We start from the raw sequence: 13,386 nt of genomic DNA, 5'->3' as shown, positions 1-13,386 counted from the left end.
CGCACAATCTAAATGATAACTTCGTAATTTACCCCATTGCAGTGTTATCAACGACACTTGCATCATTCTTGACCTTACACTTGCCAGAGTTTCTGCATTTGTCACGGTACTCAGTGGTCGGTTCACAGGCAGACTGCTGTTTGTTGAGAGGTTATTGGTTTCAAGTTGCGGTTTCGTTTTCCAAGTGTGAATAACGTTGAAGTTTGAAGCCCTGGCGATTTTGATTCCGGACTACGCAAAATAATGCAAGCAGACTGCAAGCCACTGTCCAGCTTAAGGCGGCAACAAATCATACCAAAACGGTTCGTTCCCCGCGGGAGATATCTACCCGATATGCGCATCTCCACTTTCGTTGACTCGGTACAGTTTCCAGCCACCCAGCGCTCCGGTTACGCTGGGGCTACCATCAGTTCCCCGGAGAAAAGAAAAATTTCAACGGTTCGTTGCCGTGATCCTTGAGGCACGTGGCCACCGGCAGGCAAAGCTGTCAAGCTGATGTCTATTCGTAACACCATGTAACAAAGCTGCGCTGGCAGTTGTGTTCGATCAAGCTCCATGTTTCGACAGTTCCTCCTTACTTGACACCCAAAATCATTCGCATACACGCTCAGCACGAAATCGATAAGCAAAAGGATAGTGAGTAACAAGAACAGCTTCTGCCAATCCCATCAAGTCGGTTCGTCGCCGGGGATTCTTTAGCGGGAATGTTACGGGGTAGGAAATGACCTGAGATAAGACCATTGGAAAAGACCAATTGCCGATCGTCGGATGTGCCCCGATATCCGGTCTCCACTCCCCTTGCTCATAACAGAGACGTTGACTGATAAAGACTCACGGCTTCCCGAATCTCAGAAAGAGAAAGATTTTTTTCGGGTTCGTGCCTGAGAAAGAAGCCAACCTTCGAAAAAGCCTCTGACGGAGAAGCTTTACTGTCACGTATATCGAAATGGCTGCAACCGAAACAGCCTCCGATCCCGAGAAGCGGGCCGCCTCCGACATCAACCCCGCTACCGGCCCCTCTCCCGGGGAAGATGATCCGATCTCGAAGCACCACATCACCGATGAGACTGGCGACCTCGCCGCCTCTGCTCTTAACTCTGCTCCACTATCCGAGGCCGAGTCGAAGGCTGTACTGCGCAAGATCGATTTAAGGTACTTAGTTCGTGTAACCAATGGGTTAATCACGCTTACCTGGGTGTAGGATTTTGCCTTTTCTCTGCATCACATATGCTCTGCAGTTCATCGACAAAACTTCGCTTGGATACAGCTCTGTTTGGGGAATCATTCCAGACAACAAGCTTCATGGCCAACAGTACAGCTGGGCGAGCAGCATCTTTTACTTCGGATACCTAGTTGCGGAATATCCGGGTGTCGCCGTTCTCCAGCGCTTTCCGGTCGCAAAGTTCCTAGGTGCCAACATCATTCTTTGGGGAATGATCCTTATGACTACTGCGGCTTGCAGCTCCTTCGCCGGCCTCGCGAGCGTGCGCTTCCTTCTGGGTGCCACCGAGGCTACCATCAGCCCCGGATTCGTCGCAGTTACCGGCATGTGGTGGTCCCGTCAAGAGCAAGCCGGTCGCTCGGCAATGTGGGTCTCGTTTCTCGGCGTCGGCAGCTTCATCGGCACACTGCTTGCGTTTGGAATCGGTCATATCACCGGATCACTGTCTCCGTGGAAGTACATTTTCCTTATCCTCGGTGCCATGACCGTGGTCTGGGGCGTGGTCTTCACGATCTTTGTGCCTGATAGTCCTGCTAAGGTCAAGTGGTTGACAGAGCGGGAGAAGGTCATTGCCGTGCAGCGTGTTGCCGAGAACAAGACCGGCACGGGTCGTAGCCGGAATTTCGTCATGGCCCAAGTTGTGGAGGCGGCCAAGGATCCAGCAGTTATTCTACTTGGCCTCATTTCGTTCGTCAACGCCATTGCTTCGGGAGGACTGGCGTTTGGATCCTTGATCATCCAAGGTTTCGGCTTCAACTCACTGCAGACAACCCTCATGAACCTCCCGCTTTCGACGGTTCAAGTTGTTGCTCAACTTGGCGCTGGCTTCTTGACAAGCAAGATCTCTAACTCTAGGCTGCATATTGGCACAGTTGCCATGGTTCCTCCCGTAAGTCCGCTATTTCCAAGAAGAGAAATGGAACAGTTGCTAATACAAAAGTTGCCTAGATCATTGGTACCTGCCTGATCAACCAGCTCCACCTCGACAATAAATGGGGCCGTCTGGTCGGAGTTTGGCTTCTCGGCGCTTACCCCGTCGGCTTCATGGTCATCCTTGGCCTCCTTTCTACCAACATCGCCGGTAGCACCAAGCGGTCTGTTGCGTCCGGTTGGGTCTTCGTCTGCTACTGTGTTGGCCAAATCGCTGGCCCCCAGTTCTTCAAAAGCACCGAGGCGCCCGCTTACCACAACGGAATCGTGGCTATGTTGTGCGGATTCATTCTGAACCTGGTCATGAATCAGATTCTCAGATTCATCTACGTCCGAGAGAACAGGAAGAGAGATCAGATGCTCGAGGGCAAGTCCGAGGAGGAGATTGCTGAAATGCAAAGGGAAGGCGAGGCGCTCGGCTTTGAGGATGTCACCGACAAGCAAAACGTAAGTGCGACTCATAAACTCTGGAGAGCAGGCATACTAACCTATTGGCCAGCCCATGTTCCGTTATGTTTTGTAATAATGGTCAATGAATCACCTCATGCAGTGTGACGCGTCACTATATGAAAAGTAATGTTACAGCAAGTCGTGTGAACGTTGACAGAATGTCATTCCATGTACGGATCGGCCTAAAGCCCGGTCCATGTTATAATAAGTACATATGTGCAAATGAATTTTAGGCAACCAAGCTGATTACAGTACTGTGAATCAGTAGTAGAGAGAGAACTGCCTGACGTGTCTCTTCTTGCCAAAAGCGGTAAACTCGGTTGTGCTGTTGATGCCAGCTGCCAAAGTAGCGTCCAACTCAGTGACGACTCCAGTGTCCACAGGCTTGCCCAGGTTGTTCGAGAACAGCCTGACAACGTCGCATCTGAGAGCCTGAGCAGAGCTCATTCTCTCCATGTGCGTGTTGTTAGTCTGCACAAACAACCTCTCGCGGCCCTCGGGACCAGTGAACGGCCTCCACTCAGCAGCGCCCTTCTCGCGGTCGGTGTTGGGGTCCAGGTTCTTGATGAAGGAGACCCAGTACTTGCGGAACTGAGAGATGATGGGCGCGTTGATGTTGAAGTAAGAGTCGGGCGCGGATCCGTCGGTGCGGTTGGGGCCCCAGAAGGCGTACGTGTTGACGGTGTGGTACGCACCGAAACCTTCGGCCTCGTTCTTGGGGTCGAGAACGCCGTATCTGTAGTTGTAGGTCGTCACCTCGTCGCGGGCCAGGTAGTTCTGGATGTTGCGGACGATGCAGTGGGTGCCAACGTCGCCGATAGCGTTGGCGGCCTGGCGCCACTTGACTCCGGACTCGGGGAAGACGGGCTGAGGGACGTCGATGTAGAGGTCATCGAGGATGGCGAGAGAGCTGTTGGAGAGGGAGGGGTCCTGGCCGAGGAGCCATGTGTTCGCCTCCTCGGTGGAGTTGGTGGACTGCGGCGCGGAGTACATGGTTCCCTCGTTGGCGCAAGAACCCCAGATGGTAGGAACCTTGGTGTACTTGCCGGCCTCGAAAAGGTTGACCATGCTGTCGGAGAAAAGCTCACCATCGATTCCGGGGTTGAACCAGCAGCTGGATGAACGGACCTCGGACTGGTTGAGAGCACGCAGGCAGGACAACGAGTCGGTAGCGTCGGTGCAGTTCTTCTCCTTGACGAGGCAATCGTACTGGCCCTGGCCCTGCTCCATGGTTCTCATCGTGACCCAGCCACCGGACTCGGCAATTCCGCCGGCGAAGAGCGTCTTGCCGCCAGTGTCGGCGGCCATGAGAAGGCCGACGGCGGAGCCACCAGCACTGACTCCGTCGAGGACAACTTGCTCGGGGTTTCCGCCGAACTTCTCGATGTTGGTCTGAACCCACTCGAGAGCCTTGATCATGTCCTTGACACCGGCGTTCAGACCGCCGCCAGCGCGAACCTCCTCACTTTGAAGGAAGCCATACATTCCAACGCGGTAGTTGATTTGAACAACGATGACGTTGCCGTCAGAAGCAATCTCGCTGGCGTCCCAGTTGGCGTTTGAGTTGGAGCCGAATCCACCGCCCTGGATGAAGAAGACTACGGGCAACTTGGAGTCAACACTGGCACCGGAAGGGGCAGTGACAGCCAGGTAGAGACAGTCTTCATCAACCGTGAAGCGCTCATAAGTGCCGGTGACAGTCCAGTCGGTGGGCTGTTGAGGGGGGCAGATGGGGCCGTGGGCCGTGGCATTAACGGTGCCGGTCTGGACCGGATCGGCCGGGGCGGCGAAGCGGAGGTCGCCGACCGGAGGAGCGCCGAACTGAATGCCCTTCCAGGTTGTCACACCCAGATCGGCATTCGTAACGGCACCCTGAAACTTGGCATATCCGACATCGACGAGAGTGTCAACGGCCTGCACACCAGGGACAATGATGTTTGCGGCCGCAAGAAGCCAAGCCAAATGAGATCCTTGCCACATTGTTGTGGGGTGTCGAATGCTGAAAATAGTGAATGAAGATCAAGCAAAGCTTGGACAATGAATGGAACGGTCTGCGATGAGACCTGAAGAAAAGAAGGTAAGTAGTGCTAGCACCACGAGTGTCAGAATGCAAGAAGTTGTAAAGATGGTATGATATCTCCCACCGGCTGATGATAGATCTGCTCTGGTTATATGCGAATTCATATTGTTGGATTACGGATATTGAAGCTCGTCGGATTCACCCCACCAACCGACCTATCAGGAGAGTTACCATCGTTAAGGTTCCGTCTACTGTGCTGCTAACCCCTGTCCGAGTCATTGTTTCCCCTTATGTGAAACATTGGTACAGGTCGTAACAGGAAGAATGGGCGATGGAGCTCCGCTGGGTAACGAAATACTCGGGGTGTCGCTCCGCAATCCGGTAGATGATGCTCCGCCAGAATGGGACCGATGCCTATTAGATGGGACGAACACCTGGGTAGCTCCGGATCTGCAATGAGGAACACCCATAGAACACCGGTTTACGCGGTACGCGGCTTTCTCAGGGGCACAGAACCGGACGCCCGGACAATTATGAGAGTGCGGTGACTCGCCGATTGAGGCGACAGCGGGCGCGACTCTCGGATTCGCAGTGCGCCTTACGGCCCCCGACAGGGGAGACCCGTGGTGGAACTCTCGCCAAGAGCCTCATATTGAATAACTTTTCTCTAGCTAGTCAGAAGTTTCCTCTGCGCTACTCTACAAATGGCATGCGTCTTTAGGCTGTTATGGGGGCCCCGCGCCGTTACACTTTCTTGGTCTTTTGGCGCAGCTCATTCAACCGCCGTGTCGGCGCGCAAAGGGGCCTGCTCCGGTTGTGCCGAATCGCACCGCGAACATTCGGTATCTATCAATTCTCCATTAACCCCGAACTCGGGCATTCAGCACCTCCCTGTATTGAGTGTGAGCAAGAATTCACTGAATAAATACCAAAGGTCTGCCACTTACAAGAGCTGATCTGGTCATCGTAGTCGCCTGAGTAGCCATCGCTGGCCTCACCCAGGTTGTAGTTGTAAGAAAGGGTGACGCCACGATCATCACCCTTGTTGTTGCAATCGGTAAACCTGCAGTTCCATGTCAGCGACGACGTTACTTCTGATTGGCTCGGTTTCTTACTTGTAGAATTGGCAAAGACCACCGGTGTTGGTGCTCAGGGAGCTAGTCTGGTTGTCGTACTTGTCCAAGAATGCCTGAGTCTTGTTGTAGCTAGAGAAGTTGACTAAGAGCATTCTTTCATCAGTTTCGGGCTCATCGCCTCAACGGGTCACGTCGCGTTGAAGACTCATGCTTACCGCATTTGCCAGGAGGGGCTCCCCAGGAAAGGCACTCTCCCCGGAACCCAGCATCAGAGCACTGGAGCACGAAGATGTTCTCGGGCGTGATGATAGGGCGCGTTCCGTTCGGCTGGCCGTCCACAGGGACCGCCTGGCGCTTCTCATTCGCAGTCGCAGGGCCCAGGTCGATGAAAGGTGCAGTCATGAATGCTGCGTAAGCCTCCGGGTGCGAAGACTTGAGCTTCTCGGACAGAGGCACCACGGAGTTCTGCTGCACGGCCGGAGCAGCAATCGCCATGGAGGCGAGGGCGAGCGTTGTGAGAGTTGTGAGCTGCATGATTGATGAGATGAGACTGTAACGAACGGTTGACTGTTATGCACGCCGATTATCAAAGTTGACAGTAGGTTGTCTGGTCTTAAGTTGGGAACGCGTGCACACATGAGAGGAACTACGGACCGGCCTATTATACTCGTCCGGAGGTTTTTCAAAACGGGAGGCCCTCTTCGAACGGCATTGTCTGCCCGGTCATCCCCGTCCAGAAACGGCACAGGGCGAATTAGGTTTGTACCTTGAAGTGAAAGTTTCCAAGTGACCCGTTGATTGTCCTTTAGCCGATACCATCATGTAATTTGATCGGTGCGAACAGCGATGATCTCGGGATTCTGAAGTTGGCTGTGCTCGCTCCCGAGGAGGCGCATAACCCAAGATCAACTTTCCAACTCCCTGGAACCTGGGAGAGTTAATGAAGAGTATGGAGTTGAGGCCCTTTGTGTCGTACCCGGTTCATCCGAAATCTTGTGCTTTGCAGATTGCTTAAACTCTATTTCTCATCGGAAATAATGGTGGTGCGACCCCCTGAATCGTAATGCGAAAGTTCTCTCAGATGCGCGGAGATGTCCTGGATTGTTTCGAGATCATCTGCCAGGCTCATGGTTGCTACTTCATATGAGCTTGATTATGCTCAATAATATTCTCAATGATATCGGAGGATATTCCCATCTATTTGAGCATAGGGGAATCATCAATCGCAGCAAGCCACAGGATGATCGTTGCGGCCAGAGCACTGTTCAACGTCTCAGTCTTTGATCTGCTCTGATTATTGGTCAACTAAATTTCCGCTTGCCGTGATCAAAGCCACATTGAGTGTCGACATCGCGCGTGGAGATGCATCAATTGACCAAATCCGTCAGTTGCGCCCATTCCTGACTGGCTGGGATTGAGTGGTGAACAGAGAAAGATTTCATCGGGGGGAAGAGAACGCCTAGGATTCGCCCGTGCCAAAAGGCCATCAAACAATGCCAACTAAAATTTACTACGATTAGTTCTTCGGAAAGATTTGCGTCTCTCAAAAGGTGACAAGGAAGATGAACTCGGACTCTTAGTAAACGGACATCATCGTCTTAGAAACCAGCTATTTGGATTCCTGATCTTGTCAAACGAGATCATCTGATAAGGTGCATAGAAAATGTTGGTATCTCGCGATTGAGTTTGATAGTCTGCGCCTGTTTCTTTTACCCAGCCACAACACCGCCGTCTTAGGAAGGTTGCTTCACACCACATTCCACATTGACGTCTACCGGGCGGGCGGATTCTTGAGGCCGAACACGGCGAATCGGGCCCAGCCCGACCCCGCAGTCTCGGCACCTCGACAAAGAGTGGGAACGCCCCCGAAGGCGGGATTTCTTACCACACACACGCCGGGTGCTGCAAGTACTCGGCTTATGCAAGACTGCCGTTTCTCGCCGTTGGGGCGTGCTTGCTGACAACTGTGGCCTGACGTAAAATCCAATTGGGGAGCGGGCCGCACGCCATATGCGCCCTCTGCCACGAGGTCGTCAACTCTACCGCGGGGCCAGCAGCGGAACGCAATTCCGCCTCAATATTTCCACGGAAAATTAAGAAATGGTGCATGAGTCCAAGCCTTGGTATTCGAGCTTGGGCCTGGGGGATCAGCGAAGCGAGACCGCTAGTGAGCAATAGTCCCTCCGTCCGTCTCAGTTGTGATGGGTTGCACTTGTTCGTGGGCCTCCGCAATTTGGGCCCTGGGTGAACGGGTCGATGCTAAGCACTGACCGGGACCATAGGGCTGGTGTAGATCATCCGTTCTTGACGCGGATGAGCTTTCCGTCAACACGGCACTGCCTGGCAGACAATGAAGCTCATCGTGGGGCCATCTTTATGTCAATGAAATATTGCCCAAAGGCGTTTGTCGTTTCGTTGTATGACTCTGTCAGTCGTGTCATTTTGGCATTCCATCACAAATGCCGAAGTCTTGAATGGGTTCTAGCTCCTCTCTTAGGTCTGAAACTAGCAGCCCCTCGCCTGATCAACCAGAAGGATGGGCAGTGGCTGGCCTCGCGAGGCATTCGGAGCATCCACTAGCACGGTAGCGCCGCATGCGTCCAGAGCTAGGGAGAGTCCGGCCGCCTGGAAACGCGCTCTTGCCTTTGTGCAGCCATGTCGCGTGGGAGGAGCGGGAAAGGCTTACCACATAGAATTAAGAGGCTTTTCGTCGACGAAGAATTTCGCGGCGCCACATACGCTCGGGATCGAATGTTGCGTGTCGTGTGTTCAGGGGGTGCGATGCGATGTTCTGTTTATATCGGACGTGTGCTCCCGCTCTCCTTTGCGGGACAGCGCGAATGCCGTGAACTCGCTACGCCAACGAAGGCCAACTTGTTGCCAAAGAGTTCCGCAACGACAAGCTCTCCAACATGAGGATTCCTCCGATCAGTGTCATCTTGGCTTGGCCACGACCGAACTACACGAATCCGGAGACGAAAGGGCCAGGGTTGATGATCATTGAGTTGGTGTTCTTGCTCATGGCCTTGACATGTTTGGGATTGCGGATGTATGTCAGACTTGTCATGATCCGCAAGACTTGGTGGGACGACTGGCTTATGGTGGGAGCCATGGTAAGCCCGTACATCTCGAAAATCATTCAAAGTTGGATCATGGCTAATCATGTGGGATGACAGGTTTTCTGCATTGGCGTGACGATCTGCGTTATCCTCGGTTCGAAGCCCTCGATAGAGTGATCCAGGACTATTCAATGCTAACGACTATGGATTAGCAACGGAGCTGTACGGTTGGAATCTACACGTATGGGACGTCCCATTGTCTGAAATCAGGCAAAGTCGTCAGGTAAGGGTCACCAGCACACAACAGGACTCTTGGCTTACTGACGCGAATATCACAGATATCGATGGCAGCGCAGACGCTATTCCTGTTTGCCTCCGGCCTCTCGAAGCTTTCGATTCTCTGCAGCTACCTGAGGATTGCTGCCCCCGGCACTTGGTTCTCCCGCCTCACCTGGGTCACGGGCATCCTTGTTTTCCTCTTGACGTGGATCTTTATGATCGTCTTATGGACTCAGTGCGCGTAAGTCACCCGACCTGAGTAACCGCGCTCCATCTAGAAGTTTCGAATGCTGATCTTGGGGCCTGATCCAGACCGATCTGGCACTATTGGACCCTCTTTGCCGACTGGGGCAACTGCATCCCAGAATGGCCCCCGCTGGCCGGCCAAGGCATCACGACCGTCATGACCGACATCGCCGTCTACCTTCTTCCGATGCCTACACTATTCAGACTTCAGATGCCAATGATGCAGCGAATCAGCTTGGCGGCGCTGTTCGGTCTTGGCCTGTTGGTGGTCATCGCGGGCATCATGCGTACGTACTGGGTGCTGTACGTCGAGATCACTTACGTCGAGGACCCGAGCTACGACCTTACGTGGGATTCCTACAATATCTGGATCTGGACAGCTCTCGAGGCCAATTTCGCCATCATTTGCGGTTGTGCACCTGCGATCCGACGATTGTTCACCAAGGGTGGAAATCAGAGTCAGTTCAAGGTTGGCAGCTCCGTACAGACAATTGGCTCCTCGGGGATGAAGAGAAAGAGGGGCAAAGGGGGCTCAGGAAACGACTTGGAAGGACATAGGCTCTCAGCCTTCGAGTCAAGGGCGGATAATGACAATGATAATGATGCGTCTGTGACGGAGCTGGTACATTTGGAGGGGGAGGATAAGAAGACATGAGTCATTGGTAGTTTAGTAGCCAGCAAACCAACAGGTTATGGTAGTTGTATTCTGTTCGCAGTGGAAGTACTTGCACCTCATCTGTAATTCTCTCCGTGTCCTTGTCAATAATGCTCATAATCCATCTAAAGGTCGTTGTTGTTTCTTCAACTCTAGCATGCCGGACCTGGCCCTGCTCAACGCCACTCCCAGTACAAATTGTGAACATCTTGTCAAGCCATCAACAATTCAGATGGGTTTCTCTCAAAGGGCTTTGTCGTTAAGATATACGGAAGGCGCGCCGGGAGTGTCGAACATCTCCCGTAAGTCGTGAAGAGCCTTCTGTTGTGTCGGCCGATGGTCATGAACTAAGCAATCTGTAAGGTTTATCCGTCTCAGCTGTCGAGTTTGTCCCTGCCTAACCGAATCGGCAATTTCTCTCAGACCAACCTGGACAAGTTCCTCGAGAAGGAAATCACCGACGCGACTAATCTCCAAAGTCTCAAGGCATTGCGGAATCATGCTGCCGATGTTGTTCATCATGAGATGGTTCTGGTTATCGGTTCGAGAAGTAAAGCTGTGCGTATCGATGCTCAGGTCTCGGAGCTTGGCAAACTCTTGCAGAGACATGACTGTTTCGCTGTCGTCCCAGTCAAAGGGATACTGGGTGCTGTGGAAATCCATCTTCAGAGTGCGTAGCTGGCGATGGAGGTTCGGGAGGTCCAGCTTGGTTGTGCCACTGGGCTGGCTAGCTGCAGCATCGTAATCGTTCCTGAGGAGACTGCACAGCATTTGCGGTCCTAGGAGGGGTTTCCTGGATGTTTCGGTACCCGAAGGTAGTCCGCTATACTGAAAGTGCGTGATGTTTGGAGTCGCCATGAGAACCTCCGTCATGCTTCTCAAGTCCATCGAGCAATAGCTGAATTTCAGGCTCCGGAGGTTCACAAGTTGACACTGCGACGGAACCGTATAGGACATTGAGTCATATATCTCCAAGGTAGAGAGCCTAGGGGCACCTCCAAGTATGATCTCATGGGCTTTGCATTTTCGTGCTTTAGCGGACCGCATCTGGATCTTGAGACGTCGAAGATTTGGGAGTAGATCATTACCTCCGGATGGTCGCTTTTCAATCCATTGCTGCAGTAGATCAAATTTCCAGTCGTGGCACAGGTTGACATCAAGAGAGGTCAAGTTGGGTAGGTATGTAAGAAACACCTGACTGATATGCTCCAGAACATGATCGAACTGCATCCCGATACGACACCTGTTCCACCCATTCGGCAAATGCATGCCCAGAGCTCCAGCCAAGCGGTTGATCCAAGGTTCTTTCGTCATATCCTCTTGCTCCTTGGACCAATTAATGTCGTCGCTGCTGTTTTCGTACAAGTTGTGGTGAAGGTCTGCATGGCGCACGAGCTCGGGGCGGGAGCTGCCTTCCTAAGGGTCGAAAGTTTTCAGGAAGGTGACAGCCTTTGAGGGGTGATGATTGTGATAGTAGCCCGAGTATAGCATACAGCCTGCCGCATCATGCAACTTGCGACATGTCCGCATCAATCGAGCAAGAGCGATTCGGCATGCAAGAGAGTTGACCGTCGAGACATCGACTGAGAGGTCGTATACATGCTGCTCTGTCTGTAACGGAAGGACAAGCTGGCGGCAAATTTCGACGATAACCTCTGGCGGGCAATCCGTAAAACGCGCCATGTTTGGTTAAGAAAGATCAAAATATGAACTAAGTTTCCGGGCAAAGATTATCATAGACATGTTGATTTTATGAATCATTGTTGGCTGGGACAGGCATCTTTCTTCCAAATATAGCCCGACTCCCGTAAACAAAGGAGAAATAACAGCATCGACAACCAAATGATTAAACAATACTAAGGTAGCAGAATGTGCTTTCCATTGTTGAAAGACGGCATGCGGTCAATGTTTGTTGTCAATTTGATAACAATCATGGAAGGTATGATCCTTCGCTTTGTGCCAGCAGCACCTGAATAGAGGCCCAGGGAGGCAGCTGGGGCTGACGGTTATCTTTCTCAGCAACGAAACTTGAGACCTTCGTATTGAAAATGATATTTCAATGGTTATGCTGAGACATGGAGATAGGATCAATAGCACGAAAACCAAAAAGGGAACCCATAAGATTGTATTATGTCAATCGTGGTGAGGATTTGAGCCTCACGCGGGGGTCGAACCCGCAACCTTGAGATTAAGAGTCTCACGCTCTACCGATTGAGCTAGCAAGGCGGGTCAGATGGTGATGCGGTGGGTCCTGAAGCCAGGGAATATCATTCGCTAGCGCCAGCTGAGGGCTGGAATCACGCCTGATCTGATTGCGATCTCTCAGATCTACATCCAAGAAACCTGAGGAGTAATATGGAACCTTTCGAAGAACATTATGTAAAGCTCGAATTGGCAGGTGAAATGTGACTGTCATTTTTTGACCACAACACTCATTTGCTGTTGGTGGCTGAGTCTTTTCGTCGAAGTCTGATGACAAGGTTCATGCAGGGGACTTTCTGTATTGTCATAATGACTCTATCAGCAATGAATAATTTCTCTAGAGAAGAACCAACCTGCATGGTACTTTTCACGAGACCTGATTGGTTCCCTTCGAATTGAACTGGTGTTTTGATCTTTCCATCCATCACTCAGCTTTTGAACGAGCGGCCTTCTCTCCTTGGTCCTGTTGCCTAGGATTCGCCTGCCTGGGCAGACAAAACGGAACTGGGGCTATTCCGTGTCCTCGCTTACTAGCTGGCGCAACCATGATAAGAGATAGCAAAGCGAGCAGAAATTGCCAAAGTCTTTGGTAATGTGGCGTTTTGGCCGCCGCGCTTGAACGCAGTCATTTCTCATACCGCGAGTCGTTGGAGGTTAGAAACAGTTCGTGTTCTCCGTCGAGACGAGCACCAATCGCTGTCAAGGGAAGTCGGGAATATCCCCGCTATCCCTGTCCCGTTGGTAAGCTCTACGTCGTAGGCGAGGAATGATAGGATGATCCGCGTACCAATCAGACGCCAAAGTCAATTTTCGTCAGCAACCATTGATCCACCCGCTGGTTCCCCCTTCATCTAATTGCTGAAGCCCAAAGCCTCGCACAACGAAACTTGGGCAGGCTTTTTCTGTCTACAGCTGACACGTGCCGAAGTCCTGTTTCGACCCAGGGACACCCCACCCCGTCTTGCCTCTGGCACAGGCACAACCCGGTGAGCAGCAAGCAAGCTGTATTTTTCGGCAGTGAGAGACGGACTCGCAGAATGCGAGCCTTGTCCGCTTTCATCCCCCCTTGAAGTGTCTCACTTTGCATGCCCCCATTGGCTCGCCGTCAGCGAGCTGAGCTGACATGACAGGGTCTAGAATCCTGACGCTAATTCCTCTTGTCAATATCCGAGCCCTAACAATTAGGCTCTTTGACAATTTGATGATCTGATTTGATGCGCGCTGACCGCCGGGCAAGCAAGGTATTC

The 13,386-nt window shown here is 52.3% G+C and overlaps 5 protein-coding genes and 1 non-coding gene across 6 annotated transcripts; 2 read left to right on the top strand and 4 right to left on the bottom strand.

The window, feature by feature from the left end:
- Positions 1–946: 946 nt before the first annotated feature.
- COL26b_010134 (uncharacterized protein) lies at positions 947–2,675 on the top strand (the record flags this gene model as incomplete). Its single annotated transcript, XM_053182842.1, has 4 exons — positions 947–1,152; positions 1,268–2,111; positions 2,171–2,599; positions 2,652–2,675. The coding sequence occupies 4 exons, from the start codon at positions 947–949 to the stop codon at positions 2,673–2,675; spliced, it is 1,503 nt and encodes a 500-aa protein (XP_053033203.1).
- A 188-nt stretch (positions 2,676–2,863) lies between these two features.
- On the bottom strand, positions 2,864–4,582 carry COL26b_010133 (uncharacterized protein; the record flags this gene model as incomplete). Its single annotated transcript, XM_053182841.1, has 1 exon — positions 2,864–4,582. One exon carries the CDS (start codon positions 4,580–4,582, stop codon positions 2,864–2,866), a length of 1,719 nt encoding a protein of 572 aa, XP_053033202.1.
- Positions 4,583–5,502: 920 nt separating this feature from the next.
- COL26b_010132 (uncharacterized protein) lies at positions 5,503–6,232 on the bottom strand (the record flags this gene model as incomplete). The annotated part of the gene is made up of 4 exons (XM_053182840.1): positions 5,503–5,513; positions 5,570–5,685; positions 5,738–5,840; positions 5,914–6,232. 4 exons carry the CDS (start codon positions 6,230–6,232, stop codon positions 5,503–5,505), a joined length of 549 nt encoding a protein of 182 aa, XP_053033201.1.
- A 2,378-nt stretch (positions 6,233–8,610) lies between these two features.
- Positions 8,611–9,937, top strand: COL26b_010131 (uncharacterized protein; the record flags this gene model as incomplete). Its single annotated transcript, XM_053182839.1, has 3 exons — positions 8,611–8,811; positions 9,096–9,277; positions 9,349–9,937. 3 exons carry the CDS (start codon positions 8,611–8,613, stop codon positions 9,935–9,937), a joined length of 972 nt encoding a protein of 323 aa, XP_053033200.1.
- Positions 9,938–10,284: 347 nt separating this feature from the next.
- COL26b_010130 (uncharacterized protein) lies at positions 10,285–10,708 on the bottom strand (the record flags this gene model as incomplete). Its single annotated transcript, XM_053182838.1, has 2 exons — positions 10,285–10,293; positions 10,367–10,708. The coding sequence occupies 2 exons, from the start codon at positions 10,706–10,708 to the stop codon at positions 10,285–10,287; spliced, it is 351 nt and encodes a 116-aa protein (XP_053033199.1).
- Positions 10,709–12,090: 1,382 nt separating this feature from the next.
- On the bottom strand, positions 12,091–12,163 carry COL26b_010129. Its single transcript has one exon. It is a non-coding gene; the product is annotated as a tRNA-Lys (tRNA).
- Positions 12,164–13,386: the final 1,223 nt, after the last annotated feature.

The sequence above is a fragment of the Colletotrichum chrysophilum genome (genome assembly GCF_026319265.1).
Source record: "Colletotrichum chrysophilum strain AFK26 chromosome Unknown scaffold_105, whole genome shotgun sequence".
Taxonomy (NCBI): Eukaryota; Fungi; Ascomycota; class Sordariomycetes; order Glomerellales; family Glomerellaceae; genus Colletotrichum; species Colletotrichum chrysophilum.
Note: the sequence above shows the minus strand (reverse complement) of the source record. Positions and strands in the feature narration are given on the sequence as shown.